The sequence below is a fragment of the Protomyctophum parallelum genome (assembly GCF_964188405.1).
Source record: "Protomyctophum parallelum genome assembly, chromosome: 10".
In the NCBI taxonomy this organism is placed as follows: domain Eukaryota; kingdom Metazoa; phylum Chordata; class Actinopteri; order Myctophiformes; family Myctophidae; genus Protomyctophum; species Protomyctophum parallelum.
The window spans coordinates 24931654-24959539 of NC_139704.1; the positions used below are offsets into that span (position 1 = coordinate 24931654).

A 27886-nucleotide genomic window follows, 5' to 3' on the forward strand; every position below is an offset into this window, starting at 1 on the left:
AATCAAATAAAAATAAGACAGGAAGTCAAATCAAAATAAATAAATAAATAATAAAGTTCAAGTTTACTATTAGACTATTATACGAATTATTGTTCTGTTTTATGACACATTTATGAAATGTTATGCAGTCAGAGTCAGTGACGGGGTGAGGGTTTTAGTTTGAATCAATAGTGTGCTGGCATCATTTCATCAGCACGACAACCAAAATGATATTAACAACAACAATAAACACTTTATTTGTACAGCGCTGGTGAAACGGGTGTTTTAGATCAAATAATTACAGCATGTAAGTGTATTAAGGAGCTAAAACTAGCACACGTGAAGATTTTTTTTAATTGACTTCATATCCTGGCTGTGCGTGTGGCGCTTCCTTCCTGCCTTTGCCTTTGCTGTTGGTTGGGTGCTGCTGGGGAGCTGGGTGCTGCTGCTGCTGCTGCTGCTGACGGCTGCTGCTGCTGCCCTGACTGGTTTGTCTGCTGGGAGAAAGGAAAGAGACGGTGCTGTCGGGGATCATCATCATACAAAGCACCAGCACCCCGGTCCCGGTTCTGTTCGGTTCGGTTTGATTGATCGGATAAGGATTCCCACCATCCACATCCACAGAGCAGTGACACCACCATGTCAGGCAGTCGTCAGCTGAGCGAGAGCAGGGCCATCCCGACCACCAGAACCATCCTGATCAGCGACACAACGCAGCTACCTCACGACTACTGTACGACCCCAGGAGGCACTTTCTTCTCCACCACTCCGGGAGGTATTTACAGTAAACATGTACCCTATGATTTGGGCATTTATTGTGTTTTTTTTATGAGATTTTCTTATTTTATTTTCTTACGTGTTTTTTATTTTATTTTAATCGATTAGTGTGTGTGGATGTTGTTGGCATTTAAGCTTGTTGTCAGCCAGCCCCGTTGTCACCGATCAAAACAAAAACAATGCCTTAGTCCCGCCCCCTGGCCTTCGTAGAGACAATGTGATTTGCTCATTTAGCTGTGGACGAACCATATATGATAAAGCATTTACACTTGTTTACAACAGGGTCCACCATTTTCAATTCATCAGAATATTTAGAGACGTACAAATATACACTTCTATATTTACAATAAATCACACCCGTGTGAAGTGAGGGGCGCTATATATAAATCTTGTATGACGTAATTATCAGACAAAACAAACATTAAACTCTGTTCATTGTTAATGGCATTTCATGTTTGTGTTTGTATAGCGCCGTCCATGGCAGCTGTGGTAACTGCATTATGTAACTACAACCGAAACAAATTCCTAACATGTTTACATGTATGGCAAATCAAGGCTTCTGATTCTGTTAGTGACAAAACAAACATTAAACTCTGTCCATGTCAATGGCGTTTTTGAGGGGTGGTAGCCCCTCCTATATACAGGTTTAGTTTAGTCTTTAGTTCAATGTTTGTTTTGTAAACGCCATTGACAATGAAGTGAAAATTTACAATGTGCCTCATTACGTCATATTGTCTCTTTATTGTTAATGGCCTTTAATGTTTGTGTTGGCACTGTTTGTTTTACATCACCTAATCAACATGAGTTAGACTTTAATATATTAGCGCCCCTCACTTAACACAGGTGTGATTTTTTTGTTTAAGGAAAAACAAACTTTAAACCTGTATATAGGAGGAGCTAGCATCCCCTCAAAAACAGGAAATCATAATATAAAGAAAGTAAAAAAGGGAAAAACATGTAGCCTACAGTACTACAGTATTGGGAAAGGTGTGTGGGGGGGCCCCCAGACGTTATTTACGGGGGCCAGTTTTTAATTGCAGCCGTCCATAGGTGCCCTTTGAGAGCGGTTTTGTAGGAGTCAAGAGATTCACATGTCTTAATGGCTGTTGGTGGCATAGGAGCGAAATAAATGTAGTCCCTTGTTTAAACCGAATCTGGGTTGCACATGGTTTGTTGAACTCTGGTGAAGTATTTTTTTACAGGTACATCATGGGTATCTTGGTGGTGTAGCCGCCAAGATTCGCTACACTGTAGCGAATCTTGTGGACCAGACCCATTGCAAGATGTTGTACTCTAGTCTGTCGTCAACCCTAAGGCCAAGTAGTAGGGCCGATTCATACTCCTATTTTGGCGCTGTAGTGCCGAAATGATTTTGGCTCGTCAGATACTTTCAGTAGCACCGAAGAGCCGACTTTAGGACGGTACCCGCCCCCCCGAACCTCAAATGACGTCACATTGTAGGCTCTACAGAGCCGAACCGACTTTTATTCGGCTCTAAAATAGGAGTATGAATCGGCCCGTAGCCTGACCAGTTTGTTTTGGGAAGTCTGGAGCCTTGTTTTAAGGGCCTTTTGAGGTGCTGTGGTACCAAGAGGTGCATGCATAGTCTTAAGAAACATTGTACAAGGGCTCCTGTTAGGGTCTTCAAGAAGGTGTTTTTGTTGACCAGTGAGGAGATCCTGTACAGGAATCTTGTTCCTTGGTTGACAAAATGCGTCAGCCAGAGTTTTAACTAAAACTAAGTTTTAGCTTCACTGCATTGGCTTCCGGTTGTTTTTAGGATTGATTTTAAAATATTTTTACTTGTTTATAAAGCTCTAAAGGTCTCGCACCTTCCTACCTACATGACTGCCTGCCTAAATATGTCCCAAATCACCCCCTAAGGTCTTCCACTGCTGGCCTGCTCGCTTTGCCTAAAAATTGGCAACTACAAAATGCGGTGAAGCAGCTTTCTGCTTCTACGGGGCGACGGCGTGGAACAAACTCCCACTGTACCTTCGACAGGCAGCCTCTGTAGACATTTTTAAAGCACAGCTCAAGACCCACTTCTACACTCTTGCTTTTAATTGATCTTTTACATTTCTTGTTATTCATGTCCTCACTGTATTGCATTACTGCTATTATTTTTAATGTTTTATGCCTTGCTTTTCTTTTCTTTCTTTCTCAATTACTCTGTAAAGCACCTTGAGCTGCATTTCATGTCATGAAAGGTGCTATACAAATAATGTTTTTTTTTAATTATTATTATTATTATAGTTGTGACTATTTGAAACATTCAAACATTTGACATGCATTTGGATCGTGTAAAAAAAAAAAAACAGTGACATTAATTTGAACCACGTCTTCTTTTTGCAGGAACACGGATCATCTACGACCGTAAGTTCCTCTTGGACAGACGTAACTCCCCCATAGCCCAGACCCCCCCAGCCCACCTGCCTGTCATTCCTGGGGTGACCAGCCAAAATGTCCTGAGAGAGAACAGGAAGAATGAAGCCAACAACCGCATCATCAGCAACCATGATGGCAAGCCGGGTGCCGGTGAGAACAAATTAACCTCTTGAGCCTTATTTTATGGACTCTTGGGTGGCGCATAGGTTCCCCACTACCGAATCCACATCAGTGCATCCGGCTTGCTGAGCATCTATTTGCACACACTTGGTTGTGTTCAGGGGAGGGAAGCTGGGTGGGGAGGGCAATTTATGTCACTGCACATACTATGCTATACTGGGAGAAATTGGGGTAGAAATAATTGCCCTTTAGTGCCTACTCTAAAATATTTATAATTTATACTTTTTCATGTGACAGTGGTGTGTGCGTGTGTGTGCGTGCGTGTGTCCTTCGCATATTTTACCTCCACACTTGGGCGTGTGTACTGACGTCCCATACCAAGAGAGTGTAGTCTTGTAAAAGAATAGACATGACGTGAATGGCAGTTACACAGGTACGGGCCTGTACTGTCTGACACCATAGTACTGTTATACTGTCGAAGTTTGAATTATAATACACATGACAATAAGGCTAAAGTTGAGTGAACCATGTAATGTGAAACAGATCTAGCATCACTGTTCTTTTCTGAGTTCTGATGATTGACCACAGTGCACAAAAAGAAAAGAAAAAAACATAGATAATCAATCATTTTATGAAATAATCTTTTAATAATCTGTAGATATATTGGGCATGTCATTATTGGTGAAAAGTAAATTGTAAATAGAAGATCACAATGCTTTATCACAACACTGTTGTGGGTCAAAAATGGTTATTCAATTTATTGATATTATTAAAACAATTATAATTAAAAAACCCACTCAACGATTAAACGAAAAGGTAATTGAAGGAACAATCGCTAAGAAAACTAGATGGTTGCAGCCCTAATGCTATGTATTATTTGGTGTGTTTCAGGTGATGATGCTCAGTTCGAGATGGACATCTAACAGATCGGATCCACACTGGAAGAAGTAAACGACCTGGCAGACGTGTGCCAGTGGCTTGGCTTGTAGAAAAACCTATATTGTGAGCCATCTTGGCAGCCATCTTCTTTCGCTCTCTGTTTCGCTGCTGGGTGTAGTGTGTGTGTGTGTGTGTGTGTGGGTGTAAAACCATGGAAATACAGTATGTCATCAGGAATGCTATGCTATGGCTAACCTTGGAAACTAGCTAGAAGACAGTCTAGTGGAATAGATTCCATTGTTACCAGTAGCTGTACAAATGAATCACACACCAAGGGGAAGGGAATTTAATCAATTCCTAGATGAGACGTACGTTTAATTTGGTGGTAAAAAGAATATATATAATATAAAACCGTACACAGTGGTTCTCAAATGTTTTATTTTTATTTCAAGGAGTAAAGACCCCCATAACTCTGAGAATGTGTATATATGGTCCATTTGGTACCATTTACACACCCTCAGAGTTACAGACCTATTCGGAACCCCTTCAATGAACCCTAAGAGTCCCCCCCACTTTGAGAACCACTGCTCTAGAACAACTTACCGGTCTTAGAATCTGTCCGAATGTTTGAAATTCGTCATCAGAATGTTTGGTTTTGGAAGGCTGTGTTTGGAACGCTATTATTATTTAAATGAAATTTGCTGCTTTTGCTACTCTGTGAAAAAGCTCCCCAATCTCTGTATCGGTTATTCAGACTGCTCAGTTTTCACTTGAAGCTATGTAAAGGGTGCTGTGTTTTTATTTTGAAATTAACAGAAAATGTCATACCGTTTGTTTTATCACCGACACAAGCCTTGTGTATTTCATGTTTTAGGGTGAAAATATATTTTCTAAACTCCTCTTTGTGACTTTTCTTTAGGACACAATTAAACGGTTTAAAAATATAAATAAGATGAGATTGTTTCACACTATATAAGGAGGCAGTACACTGATTGTAATTTGGCTTTTCATTTAGAATCAGTTTGAAGATTTAACACGTATATCAAATCAGTATTTTATAACATCACAACCTTACCTTAAATAATAATTTAACATACACATTTATTTCCTGGCAAGACACATTTATAACCTGTCACCATAGATTTGATGGTTACCTTGAATTATTTGATTTGTTGCCCTGGCAAGAGCTTTGTGATAGGTAATGGCGTGACTTGCTGCCCTCTGTCCAGTGTTTTAAGTACCCTTGCTACATACATGTATACATTTTAGTATAATAATGGAAATGGTTGAAACAAATTTCTGGTTAACTATTGGGGGAATCTTTGAAAACTTGAAACTATCCAGGTCTTTTATATGCATTTTATTTTTGTAATACTTTCCTTAATTTCCAAAAGAAATATGAATAAGTAACAAGTCATAAATCATTTGCCACATTGCACTTGTACACAGATTCCTTGTTAACGAGTTTTTGGTATCAGACCAAAAGACCAGGGTTCTTTTCCACTAGAACTAAGTTAACCCTACTATGCCATTATAATAACATATTTCTGGGTTCTGTTCATATGCTGTGGCTCAGATACGGTTCTCAGAATCTAATTTTGGTAGCCTGGCTTGGCCAGCCTCATAGCGAGGATTCACTGAAGATTCTTCCCCGCATATGCAGGGAAGAATCTTCAGTGAATCCTCACGGCTGGCCAAGCCAGGCTATAATTTTGGGCCCCTGCTCAGGAGATGGGACTAACCCTGAGTTATACTTGTGTTATACTTGTTTCCTAAATAGCTAAAATAGCAGACCCACAAGCTCACAACGTGTGACTTTGCGATGAGTTTGTAGATCGGCTATTTTCACTATGCTATATTTTCTTCAGGGGTGGTTCTCGTTATAATGGGAATATGTACCAACACATAATCACAGAACTTTGTGGGTTCTGGAAAGTTGTAGGTTATGAAAGGTTGTGGGTTATCCTTCGCATCGTCGAAAATAACCAAATTGTGAAGGAATCAAAAAAGCTTGTTTGTTTCAGACTATAGGTACTGTAGGTACAATTCCTTAAACTTCATTGTGTTCTTTTGCCAAGTACATCTGCCGGTGTCTTACTTTTACTTTAGCTGAAATGCAGTTATATTACTAAAACCAGCTTCCTTGTCATCAATTTATACTGAATTCATTTTACTTTGGTTAGGATTCCGACACATTCTTTGGCTTTTCACAATGTGATGGCTTTGCCTATGTGTCATGATTTGGGATGATGAAATTGGGATATGCCAGCATTATTAAGTTGCATTATATGCGCTTACTTTTCCAGAGTCCAACATGTTTAGTTTTACAACATTTCTGTTTTGTTTTCCTTGACATGATCCTATGCACTATTTGATGGTTGCATTCTGTCCAAATGGCAGCTAGGAATGAGTAGCAACTGTGAGACATCTGTTTTTTACCGAGTTCGTTTTACTGACTGGGTGAGGGACACGATGTCAATCAAATATGTTTTTTGTTTGTTTATTTTTGTTGGTCATCTGGACATGTTTGATGCTGAATGTGTTGATGGCTTGCTTGTTTCCATGTTGCATTGCACATTTTGGGGCTAAGGAAAACAAAGCTGTAATATACCATCATCATAATTCTTGGGAGATTCATTTGCAGTCAATTTGGTTTGACATAGAGGACTTACCAATTAACATTGTATGTTGCAAACAAAGATTTGAAAAACCAACCTACCATAACCTTCTGTTATGATTTCACATTAACTTTATTTTCAATGAAACGCCAATGCCAGTGGACACTGTTGCAAGATCAATAAATTTCCTAAAACGTGGTTTCATTTTTGTGGGTTTAAGTGTTCCAACACAATACATCACTATTGATAGCCTACCAGTCTGATCATGCTTACTGCATTGTGAAATTTCTCTTTAAAGTCGCTGTAGACGGCCCAGGCCGTAGCGTAACGGTCTGGGCACCGGACTGGTAATCCAGTCGCAGTGTGCCGCGGGTTCGACTCCCGGACCCGACACGGCCTTTACTGCATGTCATCCCCCCATCTCTCTCCCGTTTCCTGTCAGCCTACTGTCTGTCCCTTCAAAAATCAATTAAACGGCGGTAAGCCGCAAAAAAAAATATCTTAAAAAAAAAAAGTCGCTGTAGACAGGTGATATTTTTTGTTGTCAAAATAAGTGTTAAATATGTCTATATTCTGATAGAAATATAGACATTGTTATAGAGTGTTTACTTAGTACCAGGGGTGTCTCGGTCTCCAACTCTTACGTAAACAGAACATATATATCTCCATGTTGGGGGACCTCGACATGAATATGGTTGAGAACCATGCTGCTTTACACTAGCTCTAAGGACCTTCATCTCACGCTGCCTTGATAAAGGATCTCTGCCAGGCTTGATGAGCTGGAAGTCTGGATGGAACCTCATGTGACTCAGGTCACTGCAGTGCTGCTATGACAGGATCTCCCTCCAGATCAATAAGGATCTGTCTCTCCACCATTCAAAAGGGGAAAAGAGGAAAATGCGTACATAGTTTTGAAATGAATGAATGGATTTAACCTTAGACCAGTGGCTGTTAACCTTTTTAACAACCACTGTTTCTGTTTTCTTTCTTTATTGAGATGATACAGTTGAGATAAACAGGAAACACAGAGAGAGAGAGAGAGAGAGAGACTTGGCGTGTCAGGCTCACATAGGCTCTAATTTAGAGCCTATATGTGGCATGTGCCTTAACCACTAGGCCATCTGCGCCCCTAGATTTTGGTACCGTAAGTATATTTTGAGGCCAATACTTTTGTTACTTTTACTCAAGTAAGATTGTGTGACTTTACTTGTAAACAGAGTGTTTCTACATTCTGGTATCGATACTTTTTACTTAAGTAAAAACAAATTTGGGTACTTCTTCCAACACTGCGGATAACCTGAGGGATGGGAAGTGGATCATCGAGCAGTTTGCCTGCTAGTGCTAGCTAGAGGTCATCTGCAACTGCTCATCATTATGGCCCTGATTACATACAGTATGGATTGTGGTTTTTCACAGAGACATGCTGTAGTACTTCTACACAATTTAAGTATCAGGCACAAGCCACACAACCATAAATCAATGATGTCCTATCTGGCTTTGTATCTAATTTCAATCAGGAGATTGGCTTTGGGGCACGCTGGATGTCAGAGGAAAATGGGAAAAGGGAAGTTATATTCTGGTGTCAACATGGATCTGAAATGGTCGGGTACCTGCCATGTGGATTCTCTTCAATAAGGAAATATTCACCTTGAGTCAAGAGCGTAGGCTACACACCATTGGTTCTCAACCTTGGGTCCAAGGACCGCAGGGGTCCAAATTGACCCTTGCGCGGGCCTGTCATTTAACTCAGAGAGTGTACAAATGGTACACTGGGCAATGGGCTATACTACTGCTATCTCTGTGTGGTCACACACACAATATAATGAAGTACACACAAGTGTGGGAAGTAGAAACAGAGCATTACATGCACCAGCACCACCCCCGTGTAAACATTGACATTTAATGGTCAAGTCACAAGTGCCTCCTTGGTTCTTATCATCGGCAAGGCTTTTACACACAAACCGAACATTCCACATACTGTTTTCAAGGCTGAGTTGTTAGAGCATTTACATTTAAGCACATCTACTCTCTGGCACTCTAACAACTGTAGCTTTCTGTAACTGCTCTATAGATAGGCCTATAGGTAGGTTACTTGCCTATATAAAATTGGGTGCTGACAACTGTATAAAATAATATGTTCACTGTTTAGGTTAGGTCTGTGGTAGCCTACATGGCTGCATAAACTCGGAGAGTGTACCTTAGAGGAGTGTACACATTTAGTTCCATTTTGTACACTCTCATGGCTTATTATGGGAGTCCTTGAAATGACAATGCTTGAGAGCCACTGCATGGCTAGAATGATAATGGCATAGGCCTATTCAAAATCAAAATAAAATCTTACACTGTGCATAACCTTTACATGAGCGACATCTACTGGACAATAGAAGAAATACACAAGTTGATAGTTGTTTTGTTTATATTATTATTATTATTATTATTATTAGCAGTAATCTATCTATTCGAGGATATATGTCCGATCAGGTTGATCCGTTTACTGTTGTTAAAACAATTATATTTTACTGAACACTGTGAACTAAATATAGTTACACAAACAATAGACTATTACAAAGACATTAATAAATGATATGCTTCGTTGTTCTAATGTATGATTATAAAGTATTACATTTGTATGTACTGGATCACGCATAAACATAATGTCGAACACATTTCTCTGAATTTGATTAGTAATTTGCGTCAGGCACGCCGAAGCTACCACTATAATCTGCGCAGGCATTTCACTGGCCACCCAAGGGCCCTTCGTTCTTTTCCTCATCCCTGAGCAAGGCCAACGCCAAGATGGTGAGTTTTGGTGTGGAAAATGTTGACAAAATCCACCGTTTATCAAGATCATCCTTTACCCGAATATCACAATAAACGTCTCAACTTATTCCTCCATATCATCGTTATATATAAATGCCAAAATGAACCTGGACACATTTACGATTGCTTACTTTTGGGAGATAACTCTGTTGCTTTTTCGAAACGCTATGTTGACTTCTGTACAGCCAGCTTCTCTCAGCCTTTATCATAAACATTTATGTATGACGCGACCGAAATTTGCTCAAATGAATGGTAATGTCGTGATGCGAGTTCGGCTTTACAATATATATAAATATACCGTCCACAAACTTATAGAACGTTATGTCAATGTACTCGAATTAGCCGCAACGCTTAGCGTTAGCATACATGGCATTAGCCAGCCAGGTGTGTCTTTGAGGAAAAAATTAAGCAATTCTGCTCGGTTGAAGACTGATTATTGAATGAATGTGCATAAGTTGAGAGAGGTTTGAGTTTCAGTGTATGTTGTTAAACGAAGCCAACTGCTAGTAAAGACATCTTTGGCAATAAGCAACATGGCTAACTGTTGTCACCCATGGTCATATGCAGAAGCAGATGATGGAAGTGATGGATGTTTGTGACATGTTTGAGGAGTGAAGGGTGGTTGGAATTAATTAAGTTGCTTGAAACAAAGTCAGCACTGATAATTCGCTTTAGCACAGTTTGCATGAAGAAGCTAAACTGTAGTGGCGTGAGTTGTATTTTAACCATGCACAAACCTGGCATGTCATTGGTAACATTGTCAGTCAAAATGCTGTAACCATTTGTATACTATAACCCACGTTTTTTGGGCTTGTGTGATGCTGTCAAGTAGTTGGTGATTTTCATTCTTCCACAATTGTTTCTACAGAATGACACAGTAACGGTCAGGACCCGAAAGTTCATGACAAACCGGCTGCTTCAGAGGAGGCAAATGGTAAGTTGTTTCATTGTGGAGAACACTAATGATACCATTTGAATGATGCTAATAAACTATTTGTGCTATTCATAATACGTGTCGTGTATAGTGTATAAACTGTGTGTGGGGTGTGGGCTCAGCTTTGGCAGGAGTGAGAAGAGGGAGATCCAAGTTGTGTCTATCTTATACCAGATTTGTGCTTCACTATCTTGCTCAATGTACACTGATTAGGATGATTAGGATCCACAAGCTATACGGAATGTGACATGCCGTTAGCTTTGAAGATCACTTCTTTTCGACAAGTGATAGTTGTGCGACTGTGGCAGGCATACATTTATAAAAATGGGGATTGTGTCTCTCTTGCAGGTTGTCGATGTCCTCCATCCAGGCAAGTCGACAGTCCCCAAGACTGAAATCAGGGAGAAGTTGGCCAAAATCTACAAAACGACACCGGATGTGGTCTTTGTCTTTGGATTCAGGACCCAATTTGGTGGTGGCAAGACAACCGGCTTCGCCATGGTGTACGACTCCCTTGACTACGCCAAGAAAAACGAGCCGAAACACAGATTAGCCAGAGTGAGTGAACAAATGCACTATTTCAAAATGAATTTGAAAAAAGGGGATGTAAACAACTTAAAAGGGTTTAGATTTTCTTTTATGTTATACACTCTAGTTGAAGTGTCTAAAACCTACAAGCATTGTCATTGAAGGGATTTATTTTTCTTCAGATTTTGACCCTATATCCCACGGTTGTGATAAATTGTATAAGGGCTTCAACATCAGTTGGCACAGACATTTTTCAGCAGGGGAATATTCATCTATATTCATCAAGCATAAATATATTAGAGGAACAATTTATTTCATACATTAATACTTAGTTTGAGTTAAGCAGAATACCAGTAATGGAGTGAAATTTAGCTAATGCCCATCCAAATGGGAAATCAATTATTAATATGCATTATGTAAAGAACATGTGTTCATGCCATCACACGAGAAATCAGAAAGAAGGAAAATGCTGTCAAAAGCAAAGAATATACTCAACCAAGTCAAATATTCTCACAATGTTGATGGATAAAACGTTTAGATGAATGGCTTAATTTACCAGAGAAATTATCTACAAAAATGCATACAAAGCCCAAACTTGACTTACGGTAATTGTAGGAAAAATGTTGAAGAATACCATTAGTGTTTGCTGTGGCAACTCAACACCACACTGCATGTTAAAGTAAATGGATTAACTCTGGCAAATTAACATGCATCGTGTCTGCTAAGACATGCAGAGAAAAAAAGAGTGATTCCATGTTATCCAACTTTGCTAGTGTGGCAGGTGTCAGAGTCACAGCTGCCCGTACTGGCCTTGTCATCCAGAAGTAGTTTCCTGAGGGGTCACAAGTGAAGTGTTTGCCCACTTGACATGACTTTTACCCAGAAATAATTTCACGTGAATGGACTGAGTTATCAAGTCGATCAATAAAATTTCCTTTTGACTTTCAGCATGGTCTCTATGAGAAAAAGAAGACCTCCAGAAAACAGCGCAAGGAGCGCAAGAACCGAATGAAAAAGGTCCGAGGCACCAAGAAGGCCTCTGTCGGCGCTGCTGGCAAAAAGGTAACGTGACTTTCCTTGTCTCCCTCAAGGTGAGGGAATCTTTGTCTTCACCTCCGAGGCCATGTTATGTTGAATTTTCATTCACTTGAGTTTGAGCATCAGTATTCATTGCTCGGTTCTTCATTAGCCTGCTAGTTTTGCTTCTGGTGTTTTTAATTTCCTTTGTCATCTTTTCCTCTATTCAAATGTTCTTCTGGAACTATAGAAGGTAAATCCTGTTTCATTAGTAGACTAACTGCTGTGTGCAGAATCTGCAGATATAATACAGGATCAGGGCTGAGTTGAATGTCGATTTTTCTCTTAAATGGAAATGGCAGATGTACAAAATCTAAATTGTGACATTGTGTGCTCATAGATATGCTACTTTAATTGTATAGGGGTCAAATGTAAGTGGCTAACTATGATATAATAACGAATAAATTAATACAATGAAATGCAAATCTAAACAAAAGAAGCGTCGGAGCTCCTAACCAACCAGTGATTCAGCTCAGCCCTAGATAGGAGTGATAGTCCTAGCTAACTTCTAATATCACATCCCCACTTTACCAACCCATTTGACAAGTAAAGGTAGTGGTTTTCCTTAGTGGATGTAGGTTCCAAGACAAGGGAATTGGTTTATAACACTTTAATTTTGTTTCAGAATGAGTGCTAATGGTGTCTTAACTCCTCCTGGAAACATAATAATAGTAGTTTTAATTGGACTAGAAAGGATCTCTGAAAGACAAACCACCCAGGCTACTCTGGACTGGGTACATTTCTCCAGGCTCAAATCAATGTTCTGTGGCATTGTTCTTTAATGTGATTGGTTCAAGTCTGCCCATGGGGAGCCAATTCAGAGATCTCTTCTAGTGTGGATATTACATTTCCAAGTACCTAATTTAAAATTTTCTTCCATATTTTTATTTTCTTTGCTTTTGCTTTCCATGGATTTCTTTTGCAGAAATGATGTGTCAGTTTCAGGTATAGAATCAGAACAAAGCATGGTGTGCTATTATGTTGCACATCAACTGTTAGACCCACAGCTGTGCATGTTTCAGCAGTTTCACCATTCTTTATACCCTAGTTTTCTGTGTCTTATCCCTTTTTCATGTCAACTCCTTTTATATTACACCTGTGGTGTGCGGGCTCCATCCAACTCCTTTAATAACATCACCATGTACCCTAAATCCTTCCCTTTAATGCTTGAGGCCTGTGTTGATACTGGGCCTCCCTCTTTGTCTTTTATTGACTACATTTCCTGGATGCAATTAAAACATGGGTGCAAGTTAATCTGCCCTTGAATGACTTGATGAACTTAACACTTCATACAAGCAGAACTAAGGTTGTGTTCATTCACTGGTTTTATGTGTGTTCCATGTGATGCAACTGAATGTCTGCTAACAAGTTAATTCTCTCAAAAGTGATTTATATATCCTGTTTGTCACTGAGAATTTTCATTGGACAATCTTGCCCTAGTTAAGTCATTCATTTTGATATTTAGCAGCAAAGTCTCAAGCAAAGATACTAGGGATACTAAAATTAGAGATGTGATCATTTGAAAGGAACGATGGGAACCGTTTCACAGTAGGGAGCTGTTCCTTTTTAGAGGAGGGGGGCTTCAACCAGGGCCGGTCCTGAGCAATCTGGCGCCATAAGCAGGATGCACTGGGGGTGACACTGTGGAGGCACTGGGGGGACACTGGGCACTGGGGGGACTGTGGAGGCACTGGTGGGGGACACTGGAGGCACTTGGGCAGACAGTTTTTTTTTTTTGCGTCCCCCCCCCCATCGGGAACTTCCCTGTGAGCCAGTCTTTTGAACGACTCTTTGAAAGGAACGGATCCCAGAGATCCGGCTCCCTTCAAAGAGCCATAAATCCCATATATAACTAGAATGGTGTTAGTTATAGCATTATATTATAGTTTCCCCATGTAGTTTGAGTCTTTTCTTACCTTAACCCATTTAGGCCTGAGGCCGATTCTAAAAACTATCTCAACCCCTTTAGTCTCTAGTGTTGAGTTTATAGATATTATTCTGTTGCTATTGTCCTAACTTTGTTCTTTCTGTCTTCCTACAGTGAGCCTGGATTCAGGGAGGATCTTCATGTTCAAGATGTTGTCTATTGTCATTGAATAAAAAAGTTTGGAAAAAAATTGAAAAATAGAAGTTGGGTCTCTTTATTACATTGAATGTCAAATTTCAATAGTTTCATGCAAAAGTGCTATTTCTTTTTAACTATATTCTATAATGTGAGGGACCACAAGTTGTATGTACAAAAACTAAGTATTTGTATTTGCGCATAGTTGCGCATTCCATTATATTTATCACCAGCCTCCAAATTGCTGGTTTTGATAACAACATGAAAACATGCTTGTGCAGCATCCTGAAGCCTCATTTATACTTGTATTGTGTGCTGAAAATGGCTTGAGAATATAAACATCACCCACAGACTCTGTGAAGAATACATTCAGCATAATGGATTGGCCAGTGGCAATCCTTCATGGGTAGTTTGCATGACTGACACTGGTTTATTTATTGTTCTTTAACTATGAAGGCACCGTTTGGTGGAGGAAAGGTGGCTGAAAAAATCTGGTATGAGGGGGACAGCATCACCATATTGTAGATTTAAATATTGAATGGTGAACTTTACTGTGTGTATTAAAGTGTTATATTTGTACAGCCATGTTATTCTACCCTGCCTATTTGAAAAATGGGGATATATAGATATATATATCAATGATCGTGTAGTGAATGCACGGAAACAGATTTCATCCTTTAAAATAATTGATAGCCTACAAGAAATACACAAACTAATTTTGTATTACAATCATGGCAGTTAAATCAAGTTGTATACAATCTCAGCTCTGGGGTCCTTTTCCTGAAAAACGTTGAAGACCTGTGCTATTATAACACAGCCGTCTAGCTCTTTAGTAAACAAAATATATATACCAGAATGGAGAACAATCAGGAGATCATTAATTGTGTTCCCGTTCCAATTCTGTCTCCGTTGATTTGTTTAATCACTTTCATTGTCAATGGGGATTTAATGTTTGTAAAACGAAAATCTAAAGAGCAGAACATCCAACAGGACAGTTCAGTCAGAGCATGAATAATACAAACTATTGGATGACAATGTATCAACCACTTGCATACTATTTTATATTAGTCATATGTTTATTTGATAGATATGCAGACCTCGAGGAATACTAAAGCTAGTCCCAATTTTAGGGCAGCACTAGCCTCGATAGCCAGGCTTTCATTTCGTCTGCGCGAAAGATAGGGCAGCACTAATCTGAGTTCCCAGAAGTTTTATTTTTCGCCACTAGGGGGGACGAGAAAGAGGGCAGCACTGACACCTAGGCTGGTGGAGGAAATATTCAACAAGTCGTTGGTACTCGAAATAAATGTCATGGTTAGAACAGCATTATTTAGTGAAAATATATTGCATCCGTCACTTAAACTCACTTTATGGGATCACTATTGTTTTCATAAAAATCTGATTAATAATTGCTAGAGTGGAAGTGATGAAACAAATCAATGAGAACCGACTCTGAGGAGACTGAATTGGAACGGCAACACAAGCTGATAAATTATCTCCTGTTTGAAATAAATTATTGTCCAACCTGAATATGTATTTTCTGTTTACTAAAGAGCTGGAGACCCCTGTTAATGAACAAACACTCTATAGCAGGGGTCTTCCATGTTTTTCAAGTAAAGGACCCTAGAGCTGGGATAGATGAAGCCCCCCCCCCCCACTCCAGGGGTCCATATTGTATACAATGTGCCATGATTGTAATTTAAAATGAGTTTGACTGTTTCAATATGTATTTCTTGGACAGGGTTTCTTTTATGTAGCCTATCCTAAATCTGCTGGAGCTAATAGTGTGGTGTCAGGTTTTTAGGGGGACACTCACACTGTAGCAAGAACAACTAGAAAAAGTGCCCTTCCGGGCACAGGTCTCCACCAGGTTATCCACAGATCCGTGCAGTTAGAGGTAAAAACACTTTTCGGCCAGTTATAGCGCCACCTTGAGGCTGAGTTGAAATTGTTCATGTGGCATTTTGTCCTCGGCCTAGTGGGAATGTGGGTGCACAATTTCACGGAAATCACGCGATGTGTTCATGATTTGCAGCATTTTGTTTGAAACTGAGCACTCCTGTGAACTTTGGAAGCCAATCTTAACCAATCAGGATGGAGTCTGATAAATCTGAAAGACCCGTTTCGTTGAATGGCTCTAGAGAGACTGTGTACCAATTTGCGTGATGTTTGGACAAAATCTGTAGGTGTACTGTGCAAAAACTTGTTTTGCACAAAGCGGCCTCCTGGTGGCGCTATAACAGGCCGTTCTGGAAAGTTTGGGGCAGAGGTTCATGGTTGGCATCCAGGGAGTGTGTGTGCAAAATATGGCATGGAAAAACTTGTTTTGCACAAAGCGGCCTCCTGGTGGCGCTATAACAGGCCGTTCTGGAAAGTTTGGGGCAGAGGTTCATGGTTGGCATCCAGGGAGTGTGTGTGCAAAATTTGGCATCGACCGGGTTAACGGTGGCTGAGATTAGCTGTTCACGGACGGACACACGGACACACGGACGGACGGAGTGCAAAACATACTCTCCCCACATGCCTTCGGCCTGGTGGAGACAAATACTGTTGTAGGCCTACAGACAGTTTCCCCCCTTTTTTGCTTTGCATAAAGGATGGCATAATCCACTAGCATTTAACACAAATGTTAATTTATAGAGACAAGGCACACCCGATGACAGACCAGTCCTCAAATCTGTTAATACACTATTTATAGTTCAGATCACTCCCACATTCCATCCAGTCGCCTCATTCCCTTCACCTGGTTTCCCCGCACATTATCCCCACCCATACACCTCAGCTCAGTCAGTCCCGTCATTGTCAATTAATCAATTTCTGCAACAATTCTATAGTCCATTGTTTTAGATCAGAGGTTTCGATTCAATTATTTCGCATGACAGTGACATGACATCACTGACGATCGAATCCTTGGTATCTTTATTAATTTTGTGTTTATGATCTGGTCGGGAGCGGATGGTAACTTTCGTCATGTTGTTGGCAAGAAAACACAAGGCGGAATCAGTATTATGAATGGGTAGGCCTACTGTCTTATTCCGCCTTGTGGTATCCTGTCTGATGACTACAAATCTGACTACAACATGACGTGAATTACCATCCACTCCAGACCAGTTCACACGGCGATTTTGGAACACAGACCAGGCTTTCCACCTTGGGACACAAGGATACTCCCAGGGGGTCCTTGAAGGGTTTCCAGATGGTTCCCAGCTAAATTAGAAGGACTGATAGATATAATACAAAAAAGGGCATATCAGGTGGAGCTGCGTAGGTGTGAGGCCCACGTAGCTTCCCAAACCTCTAGTAATAACAAAATCAGCGTAACCACTTTAACCCTATACATTTTTGATGCCCAGCTTTGTGTGTTTGTGTGTACCAGGGAATGTGATGTATGTCATGATGATGTATGATGATAAAAAGCACCCCTCACACGGTTTTCATTTTCGAGTTCTTCTCAAAGGGTTGAGAAGAACCACTGGCTTTTATTTATGTCAGGCTGTCGATGAGCAAGTCGTCCCTCTTGGCGGTGGCGCTGTCCCAGTCTTCGTCGGCGAGTTTGAAGACGCTCTCGACGACCGACAGCTCCGCACTGGTGGTACCCAGGCCGCAGAACGCACACCAGTCGTTCACCACCATGCCCGCCGCGATCACCCCGCTACCTCGGTTAACCGTCCCGGCCACGAGGGGGACCTGAAGCAGCGACGACAGCTCGTCCCGGTCCTCGACGGAGGCCTCGGGGTGGACCAGCCCGCCGCGGTTGGACAAGGCGCAGTAGGACCCCACCAGCACCTTGTTGGCCACCGTCTGACGAAACACCTCCACCTTCAGGGCGTCGGCCACAGCCTCCTCCGTCTCCCTGTCCAGGTCGGGGTGGACCAGCGCCACACGGTCGTTGCAGACCATGACGTTTCCCAAGGCGGAGAGTCTCTCCTCCACTCTCTGGATCCTGACCGTGTCCGGCAGGCACTCCCTCATGTGCTGGAGTTCCAGGTCTGTGGTGCTGCTCGGGACCAGAAGACCGTGGCGGTTTCCGACGCACATCCGCCCAACGATCCGGCAGCCTCCTATGGAGGCGCGTACCACCGGTATGGTTTCCGACAGCTCTCCTTCGAAGACGCTGTAGAAGCTTTCGGAGCCTCCGTCGGCCACCAGGCAGTACGCGTTGGTCAGCTTGGCGAAGCATCCGATCTCGTTGTTGTTCCCAAACGACGCTCTCACAGCCATGATGATTGACGAGTTTGAATGGGCCTCTTCAGCGATTTTGCAGTCCAATCCAGATTTTATTATGTTGTGTAGATAATAAACATTAGCCTGTGTTTTCCTTTTTCTTTGTCTGTTTTTGAATAAATTTGGACTCTGGGTTATGAGAAATAGTCTTGTGTAATGTTGGATTTGCAGGCTAGTTTAGGACAGTTTAGGATTGTAGTGGTATTCTATCAAGATCAAGCGATTATAATTCCCTCCGTGATTCTGAGAAATTCAGAACTTTGAAGTTGTTCTAAAGTAGAGTAGGGTAGAGGGTCAGGAGAGTCTTTTTTCGGTGTGTCGAAGAAGGTCGAGGTGACTGAATCTGCGCCTGCCTTTGTACGGGTTTGCTCGTGTCATCGTACTTCAGGTCATGATGAGTCACCCATAACCAAATATGGAATCCAGGGGCTGACCATCCTTGCATATAGTCTGTAGGCTTGGACTCATTCTGACCTCTTGAGTACCCACAGCGATCTAATGCTGTTTCCCAATCTTGCATAGGCCTGTCACCTTGCACAGCTGTTCACCACATGGGCGGCAGTGGTTCAGAGGTAGAGTGGCTGGTAACCGCAAGGTTACTCCCCCAGAGTTAGGGCCGATTCATACTCCTATTTTACCGCTGCTTCGGCGCTGTAGTGCCGAAATGATTTCGGCTCGTCAGAAATTTTCAGTAGCACCGAAGAGCCGACTTTAGGACGGTACCCGCCCCCCCAAACCTCAAATTACGTCAAATTGTAGGCTCTACAGCGCCGAACCGACTTTTATTCGGCTCTAAAATAGGAGTATGAATCGGCCCTTATAGTGTCGAAGTGTCCTTCTGCAAGACACTGAACACCTAATAATTAGGGGTTCAGTGTCTTTCAGAAGGACACCAACACATCAGGAGCAATTAGGGCCTAATTGCTCCCGATGTGTTGGTTGGTGCCTTGCATGGTTTCCTCCGCCATCAGTATACATGTGTGTGTCAATGGGTGAATGTAATGCACAATCTATGTAAAGTGCCTTGGATAAAAGCGCTATATAAATGCACCATTTACCACCACTAAAGAAGTAAAGGTTCCTGTATTTGGGACCAAAGACCACCTAATTTGAGCCCACAGCATTTGATGGAGAACTGGTTCACTTTGAAGATGAGATGTGTCACAGTGTCAGCATTCCAGACGAGTGGTCCACGGGTCCACTAGGGCTGCTAAAAAGGACCCAGAGTAATGTCAAGGTGATTCACTTCTGAAGAGGGAATCTTGAAAAACAAGGAAGTGGGCAAGTGGCACATGCTGATAGCCAAAGTGCCAATCAGCGTGTGCGGCCACTTTCTTGTTTGTTTCGTGGACCAGCACCCCTACAAGGGCTTTCTTTGGTGTGCGTAAGCATCCTCGTGCAAGGTGATTCCCTTCTACCAGAACTAGCCTAGTTCAAAATGCAAGTGTGCATATTTGAACTCTTTAGCACTAGCATCCTGTTGTTGCAACAGGATACCTGTTGTTGCTGTTTTCTACCAATATCATGCAATATGTAGGCCTATTGTATTGTATTGTTTGTATTATGTAGGTCTACAGTATGAATTGATTAATGAACAACGGTGGAGTAGAAGTACAAATTCCTCAAAATTGTACAGCACTTAAGTAAATGTAGGACAAGTTCTCCACACTGCGTACTGGTTTGAGAATGCCAATAATCAATAAGTAATCAATAATCAATAAAATTACTGCAGTCTTTTTAATTCCACATAGTGTCGCTGTTTGACCGCCACACACAGCTCCTTCTGTGTGTCGAGAAATAATGCCACCCCACCACCATGTTGCAAATGAAAAATCGTATGAGATACAGCTCACTGGCGATCGCTGCCGCGAGGTTGTTTTCTAGAACCCCTGCCAAGAACCCGGTGGTGTATTTGGACATCGAAGCTGACAACGAACCTCTTGGGAGGATAATCATTGAGGTACCCTCTCACGTTTCGTTGGCTAACATTTAGCTAAGTTCAGTGGAAGACCTTGGATGTGTCACGTCGAATGTGGTGACCTATCGAATTGTGTGCACGCAAGGGTCGCTGTTTTTGTAATAGTAATCTGTTCCGTGTGCATCAGTGCAGTGGCACAAGTCAAAACTCAAACGCCTACATTTTGAACTTTAATCATTTGGTTTATTGTCTTTCATTACAGTTGTATGCAGACGCTGTACCTAAAACTGCAGGTAGGCTATGCTTTACTATTTAGAATTAGAATAGGCCTAGCCTACATGCTGTTTTAAAAGGATGCAAGAAGTGGCACCAAATAAGGAAGAGTGAGCAGCGAGCACCTCGATGTTAATTTGTTTCTAAAATGTGAAAGAAATAAAATGTAATGTAAAGTAGGTCTATTATATGATTTGAACATGCACAGTACCTTCAACTTCTTATTGACTGGATCTTGGTCTTGCAGCAATTTGTATTGTTAGAAATATTGGGCCTTATCATGATTTTCAAATCTTCACTCTAATATGGCATATAGTTATTTAATGTACAAATATGTTGGATATATGTATATTATTTATATATTTTGGAACGCCAATTTAATATCGGGGAGCCTACTCTTCCAGTTACCCTTTTTATTCTATTTATTTAAAAACATTAAAACATTCAGTTGTACACATGAGCCGCACTCTTAAACATTCTCATTGGACTGTTTGTTTTGAACAGAGAACTTCCGGGCCCTGTGCACTGGGGAACATGGCTTTGGGTTCAAGAGCTCTGTGTTCCACAGAATTATTCCTGAGTTCATGTGTCAGGTAAGGTAAATAAGACTGTCCTGTTATACTCTCAATATATTCTCAACCTGTGGGGCGTGAAGATATTGCAAGTGGGCCCCCAGCCCAAATAACTGGCAAAACACTGGCAAAACGCCTTTTTATACAAGGCGCAATGGCAGAGGAAACCATGCTAGGCACAACCTGCTCATCAGTTCACAGTCGACAATATATATTTCTATATAGTTCTTTGTTAAATCGATATATAGGAACATTTTATTTTTGTATTTTGTTGCGGGTCCACCAGGCTCGGGAATCGAACTGGCGAGGTACACACCTTGGCCTACAGTAAGAAAGAAATAGCCAGCACTCCGAAGTCCTTCTGATACTTTTTATTCATAGTACAGCATGGACAAACACAGCAAATCAGCACGGATGTGTTTCAACGAAAATATAGCCTACTATGTTAGTATTTACATCATTAAAATCAACATACTGTGAAAATGCACACGGCCTGGCCCCTGATCCAGAAAAGGTTGAGAACCACTGATATTCACCGTGTGAGACTGTGCGTGCCGTGCATGTGCGTGGTCATTTCGTCTCTTGATGATGAGATATTTCTTTTGCAGGGAGGGGATTTCACCGATCACAACGGGACGGGAGGAAAATCCATTTATGGAACGACGTTTAGAGATGAGAACTTCAAACTCCAACACACGTGTCCGGGTAAATAATTATGCAAATCGATGGTTGTACACTGTTAACTAATCTTTGGCTAAGGACTTCTTTAGGCTCATACATAGTCTGGATTTTCGGTGGTGAGGTGCCCACCGAACTACAACATGACGTCACGAGCCGCGGTGAAGAGCAAACCACCGCCCCAGCCCTTCTCTCTGTTTTTACTCACCGTTCAACATTATTTCAGCTCTGGTGGTCAGCTCACCACCGGAGCGGTGGTCACCTAACCACCGAAAATCCAGACTATGAATGAGCCTTAAAATGCCTTTTTAATGAGATCCCGCACCGCCAACGACACCTTTAACGTGTTAATTAGCGCTCTATTTAATGATAAAATTATAAAGTTGCCTTACCACTAATCAAAGCTCCCCTCGAGGGGCAGCTACATGTTCGATTGCTTCCCCTTCAGGCACAATGCATTGAAAAAAGAGCAAGGTGGTGGATGAGGCCTTTCTAGGAGTATTCCATTTCAAATCGTGCTGGATAAACAAAGCAACTGTGAAACATGTGCATAGGAGGGGCTAGAGCCCCTAAAAAAAGGAAATCACACATGGTGTCCTATCAGGTGTTTCGTGTAGTGAGTGGCCGGGCTTCAAGGACATGAAACTAAATAGTAGTAAAGCGTTTCTTCCACCTCCATTATATCATCTCTATTCTCTGAGCACATCTAAACTCCCACCTGATGTCAAGCGGGAGTCCTGAGTGCTCCAGGCCGCACTTGATAACCGCCAGCTTGCATAGCGTCTTCAGACTAGGACTCAAATCTAAGACGTACAGGTCATTGAATGCCACAGTGTCGCAATCGTATGATTCACCTCCAAAGAGGACAGCGCGATCTCCCACCACGCAACAGCCCATACCGTATCTCCCAGACGGCTGCCGTTTCCCCTTGGGCTCGACCCTCTTCCAGGAGAAGCTCTCTGGATTGAATTTCCACAGGTCCTTGAAGATCACGTGCTCCCAGGTGTGCCCGCCAAATATGTACAGCTCTCCGTTGTAGGCGAAGGCGGAATGGCCGGTGCGTCCTTCCGGATGAGTCTGTGCAGGAGGCGTGGTCAGCCAGCAGGCGGTCTCTGTGTCGAACACTCTGACTTTGCCATAGCAGCCTTCTTGTTTGCTGTAGTTCTCCTCGTTCCGGCAGCCGCCGAACACAAACATCTTCGTCCCGATGACGGTGGCGGAGTGGAATTCCGTTTCGGGCGGCGCAGTGCCTCCAGCGTTAATCAAAGTCCAGACCATCGTGACGGTGTCCAACTTGTATATGTCAGTGTACGCAATGAAATCTCCGTATGCCATATTCCACTCGCTCCATCTTCCATAGATATACATGACGTCCCCCACGGCGCAGGCCGAATGACCCTTCATCGCCCGCGGAACAGCCCCAGACACCGTAGGTGTGCGCCACCTGTGGGTTTCGACGTTAAACGAATAAAGCCCATCGGAGTACCTCCACGTGTTCATGTAGCCGCCCCAGATGTAGACGACATCCCCCACGAGCACGGCCGTGTGGTAGCAGCGCCTGGACGGAACCTCGCCGTCGGGGCACTCTCCTCGCGCGGCTGCCGCCAGCGGGGGAAGTTTCCTCCAGCTCAGGGACACCGTGTTGAAGACGTGAACATCCATCTGACCCGGGGTTAGTTCTCCTCCGGAGAGCGTCTTCTCTCCGCAGGGGAACTCCCATCCTCCGAAGGAGAACACCCGGTTGGCCGATGCCACAGACGCGTGGAAGGACCTGTGTGGACCTCCCCCTGCCAGACGCTCCGCCCAGTGGGGCATTTCAACGTGTCGTCGGCACCGGTGCGGATCAAAGCGGATTTGTTGAGTCTTGCTCTGGAGAGCACGGTGATGATGATAACGATGTGTGTCTGGATTCTTCCCCGACCATTCAAATCATGCTTTTCTCAAATGAGCACATAAAGGGCAATTTCCCTCTTCTTGTTGACCATGGATTACTTTTAAGAATGCAGTGTTATTTGGCACACCTCCCCTTATATCGTATATTGTGATGTCACAATAGCCTATGTTAAAATTGACTTAAGGGAGGGAAAATTGCCGGCGGGCAGGCGGGTGTATCTTTGATGTGACGCTCATGTCACCATGACTCAGCCATAACCATATAAGGAGTTACCAGTGCGGCTACGACCAAATATGGAGTGTGTTGGTTGGCACAGTCAAATCGGCCAGCTCCATATATGGGCATAAAAGGGACAAGGACTGACAGATATGGACATATCAGTCGGATTGGTAGGTGTGAGGGCCAACCGCTGGACATCGCCCCTCAAAAAGAGCAGGCGGTACCTGTTTGGGGTGGGCAGTTACCTAGTCACAATGACGTAACTCCAAAGGTGGAGAAAAGAACAAAGAAATAGTCGTTCCAGTGATAATTAAAAATTTGCCCCTATTTGAACTACATAATACATTGTACCGTCAAACAGCTCTTTTAGAGTCACTCTTTTAGCCTGTAAAGTCGAACGCTATAAACTAAGCTGACAGCATAGAACATCACACAACCCTGTACTGTTTCCTATACCGGTATATAAAAATGTCAACTTCCTAGTTTAGCTTTTTGTATTAGGAAGTACTGTAGTGTAGGCTATGTTTCGCGATATGTGTTGATTTTGAATAATATATAATACTTTACTTTTGCAGAGTCCTAGACCACCTATTGCGGCTTTTTTTGACCAATATATTGTCAGAACATTTAAAGTTTCCAAATCAATTTGAAAAACGTCAACAAAAAGCAAGGAAATAAGTGTGCTTCAAATTAAATATTCTCTTTACATTTATTTACTGCAACTCATGTTGAGTCTCAGACACACACAAACACACCATATAGCTCACACACAGTACACACAGCATTTCCTGCCACATCTATATGGTAGCCTCTGCATCGATAAGATCGGCAAGGAATATGATACGATTTGTGCCGTATCAGTTAATTCAGCACAGCCCTCAGCCTTAATTGTTTTAACTTTGATTTGATGTAGACAGCATTGCAGCATGCCATGCTGTCATAGGATGCTTAACCACTAGGTGGCACTACAGGACCTAACCTTACCTCATGCAACGCCAGACCCTTTGCTATATCAATGTTGTAATCCTAAAGTGAATGACCTACTTTCCTAGTGAGTCAACAACATCCACATCCACTTAACAGTTTTTTTTTTAAGTAAAGTTTTTCCGCATGTTGATCTTATATAGACACAAGGTTTAAATAGTGAGTGTTGTCTGTGTTGCATAATCGCAGAATGTGTCAGATTTCAAAAAGGGAAACCAGCCTTACTCGATACAGATGCTGTGTTCGTTGCCCCGTGACCATGCCTCTACCTCAGGCCCAAACCTACTGGAGCCAGACAGATACATTGTTCTTCTGGCCATCGCCCAATTACTTTTTACGGATGACATGCAGTAGGTATCGGCAATTATGAGCCAATTCTCGACTATTTTGGGCATGTCATTACAGATGAAAAAAAAACAAAAAAGAAATCGGAGATCCATTTGCAAGCTTGTAGATAGATCGGCTATTTAAAAGTTTATTTTTTGCACTTTGTGACAAACATATCATTCAAAACATGGGCTATAGGACTCTCCAGAATCGGGATCAGACACAGCAATCTGGCTCATCGCATATCGGTCAGGCTCTAAATCCTACTTCTCAGTGGTTTGGGTGGTATTTATGGAACCCCAGACGTTCCTGATTGATATAAGGCATATCTCTGTGTCATATTTATATATCGCACCAGATGTACGGTGGTTTTATTTGACTTTTTCTTTTTTTTTACGTTCCGCTTCTCTTAGGAATCTTATCAATGGCAAACTCGGGGCCTCACACCAATGGCTCCCAGTTCTTCATTTGCACAACTCAAACTGAATGGTAAGCTTCCCAGATGTAAAGAGTGGTGGAAAGTAACTAAGCACTTTTAACTGTTTACTTGTACTGTATACAATTTTTAATACTTGAGTATTTCCAATTTCCAATACCTTTACTTCTACTCCACTACATCTTGGATCCAAATATTGCACTTTTACTGCACTACATTTATTTCAACACTTTAGTTACTACTTTACTCTGTAGATTTTGATTATTATTACAAAACATACATTAACCACTTCAGCCCTATATACCCTATTTCGGCTGCAAGCTTGTACATCTGGTATTTGTGAACACTTTTGAAAAAATCTTTAAAGTGTATGTTGAATAATCTTGATTTTGAGGGTCCTTGGCACCGATTTAAAGGCATTTGTAGAATGGTCCTCACATCTTAATGGGTTAAGAATGATATAGTAGGTAAGCAGGGGATATCTTAAAAAAAGGATGGCCAAATCGTTACGTGGCGGATAAAAGCATGAAATTTGATACAGATGTCCTTGGATCATCCTAAAACATCCCAGAAGGGCTTCCCAAAAAGAACATCTTAAACAGGATGTGAATTTATATGGAGAAAATTCTAAATGGCCACCTAAATTGTTGACAGTTGACTCAAAAGACACCAAAACAAATCTCCAAAAAGCATAAAATTTGGCGCACATGTCCCTTGGGTCAACCTAAGACATCCTAGAAGGGGTGCCCAAAACAAATCTGAAACAGGAGGTGACTAAATTGAAAACGGCCGCCTATAGTGTTGACAGATGATGCAAAAGACACTTAAAGAATCTCATAAAAGCATGTAATGTGGTACAAATATCCCTTGGGTGATCTTAATGCATCCTACAAGGGATGTTTTAGGATGACCCAAGGGACATCTGTATAAAATTACATGCTTTTATCCACTACGTAACGATTTTGACGATAATACCCCCTACTATAGCTGTGCACTGATTACCTATCTTCCCCCTCTGTGTGTGTGTGTGTGTGTGTGTGTGTGTGTGTGTGTGTGTGTGTGTGTCTCTCAGGCTGAATGGTAAGCATGTGGTCTTTGGTCAGGTGAAGGACGGCATGGACGTGGTCTCAAAGATGGAGTCCTTTGGTCTTCACGACGGCGGCGTCCTCAAGAGGATCGTCATAGTGGATTGCGGGGAGATCAAATAGACGTGTCATCTGTCGCACAACATCATCGGTTACATTGACTCCTTGTGGGACTTTAAGGGAGGGAGGGAGGACTTCTCTGATTCTTTGTCCGTCATAGAAAGCAGATCCAGGTCGATATCGGGATATTTTTTACAGACAAATTCCAAGGGTTGTTTCGAAACACATTATATACGTGAAGAAGCAATGGCTGAAAGCAAGTCAAATCTACACTATACAGTAATGAACTATGCAGCCGATATGTCCCGATGTTTAATATTTTAAAGAACCTGTGAGGCTGTGAAGGAAATTCCAAAAGAAGCGATGGATGCTATTATGAACTACAATCTGACATAGTCTGATTGCAGTTGTCACAGTTCTCTAAATAACTTCAGTGACTTTTGACAGCCCATGTTGTGTGTGCATACAGGATTGCAAATGTAATTGCCAAGACACTCGCTGTATGAAAAGCTGCTTTTAATAATGCAGGCGACGTGGATTTATATTGCTGTTATTGTAATAAATTGATATTTTCAGATGTGAACCAGCCCGCTGCCTGAACAGTATTATACAGTTCCCTTGTGTGTGCCTGCAGCATCCCTGCTCCTTTTAAAAGCTTCCTGGGAACAATACAGCTTTTTTTTTTAAGAATCCAGACCTCCTGCACCACTTCCTGTCCACCATCAGAACAGGATGTGACATCGTGCCCTGAGCTTCCATTTATAAAAGAACAAGGCCCCAGAGCGGCGTGCCAACGTTGGAGCCGCCAAACTCTACAGGCCAAAGCTTTAACTGCAGGCGGGCGGGCTTTTGCCTGTGCTAGTGGCACGAGAAAACCCCGCGCAGCTGCCGTTTAACACGGAGCGCTCGTTAGCACTTCCGCATTTTGACCACCAAATGTTGGTGGTCATTTGGAGTTGGACATTTGGTGCCGATGCACAATTTTAAAGTAAAATGTTTGTTCATGATCAATGTTTTTGTTTGTTTGTTGGAAC

General features: G+C 42.1%; 4 protein-coding genes across 6 annotated transcripts; 3 read left to right on the plus strand and 1 right to left on the minus strand.

Annotated features, from left to right (window-relative positions):
- The first annotated feature begins 390 nt into the window (after positions 1–390).
- eif4ebp2 (eukaryotic translation initiation factor 4E binding protein 2) lies at positions 391–6959 on the plus strand. Its single transcript, XM_083775410.1, has 3 exons — positions 391–754; positions 3112–3294; positions 4156–6959. Exons 1-3 carry the CDS (start codon positions 619–621, stop codon positions 4185–4187), a joined length of 351 nt encoding a protein of 116 aa, XP_083631536.1. The 5' UTR covers positions 391–618; the 3' UTR covers positions 4188–6959.
- A 2537-nt stretch (positions 6960–9496) lies between these two features.
- On the plus strand, positions 9497–14250 carry rps24 (ribosomal protein S24). Of its 3 annotated transcripts, none has more exons than XM_083774389.1 (5): positions 9497–9560; positions 10450–10515; positions 10864–11073; positions 11992–12105; positions 14162–14250. In XM_083774389.1, the coding sequence occupies exons 1-5, from the start codon at positions 9558–9560 to the stop codon at positions 14162–14164; spliced, it is 396 nt and encodes a 131-aa protein (XP_083630515.1). In that variant the 5' UTR covers positions 9497–9557; the 3' UTR covers positions 14165–14250. The 3 variants fall into 3 exon arrangements, with proteins under 3 accessions (XP_083630515.1, XP_083630514.1, XP_083630513.1); XM_083774388.1 differs by lacking the exon at positions 14162–14250 and adding an exon at positions 13046–13066; XM_083774387.1 differs by lacking the exon at positions 14162–14250 and having other exon boundaries at positions 11992–12128.
- Positions 14251–17665: 3415 nt separating this feature from the next.
- On the minus strand, positions 17666–18403 carry LOC310865754 (eukaryotic translation initiation factor 6-like; the record flags this gene model as incomplete). Its single annotated transcript, XM_083774962.1, has 1 exon — positions 17666–18403. The coding sequence occupies one exon, from the start codon at positions 18401–18403 to the stop codon at positions 17666–17668; it is 738 nt and encodes a 245-aa protein (XP_083631088.1).
- A 1802-nt stretch (positions 18404–20205) lies between these two features.
- On the plus strand, positions 20206–27859 carry ppifa (peptidylprolyl isomerase Fa). The gene is made up of 6 exons (XM_083774495.1): positions 20206–20366; positions 20587–20617; positions 21102–21190; positions 21778–21874; positions 25685–25760; positions 26780–27859. The coding sequence occupies exons 1-6, from the start codon at positions 20223–20225 to the stop codon at positions 26913–26915; spliced, it is 573 nt and encodes a 190-aa protein (XP_083630621.1). The 5' UTR covers positions 20206–20222; the 3' UTR covers positions 26916–27859.
- The last annotated feature ends 27 nt before the right edge of the window (positions 27860–27886 follow it).

Bases quoted from the DNA above. Each gene is read 5' to 3' on its own strand.
- eif4ebp2 (XM_083775410.1), top strand. From the start codon at position 619: ATGTCAGGCAGTCGTCAGCTGAGCGAGAGCAGGGCCATCCCGACCACC. The intron at 755-3,111 runs GTATTTACAGTA...TTCTTTTTGCAG, and splicing joins CTTCTCCACCACTCCGGGAG to GAACACGGATCATCTACGAC. The intron at 3,295-4,155 runs GTGAGAACAAAT...GGTGTGTTTCAG, and splicing joins TGATGGCAAGCCGGGTGCCG to GTGATGATGCTCAGTTCGAG.
- rps24 (XM_083774387.1), top strand. The intron at 10,516-10,863 runs GTAAGTTGTTTC...TCTCTCTTGCAG, and splicing joins TGCTTCAGAGGAGGCAAATG to GTTGTCGATGTCCTCCATCC. The intron at 11,074-11,991 runs GTGAGTGAACAA...TTTGACTTTCAG, and splicing joins CGAAACACAGATTAGCCAGA to CATGGTCTCTATGAGAAAAA.
- ppifa (XM_083774495.1), top strand. From the start codon at position 20,223: ATGTTGCAAATGAAAAATCGTATGAGATACAGCTCACTGGCGATCGCT. The intron at 20,367-20,586 runs GTACCCTCTCAC...CTTTCATTACAG, and splicing joins TTGGGAGGATAATCATTGAG to TTGTATGCAGACGCTGTACC. The intron at 25,761-26,779 runs GTAAGCTTCCCA...TGTGTCTCTCAG, and splicing joins TGCACAACTCAAACTGAATG to GCTGAATGGTAAGCATGTGG.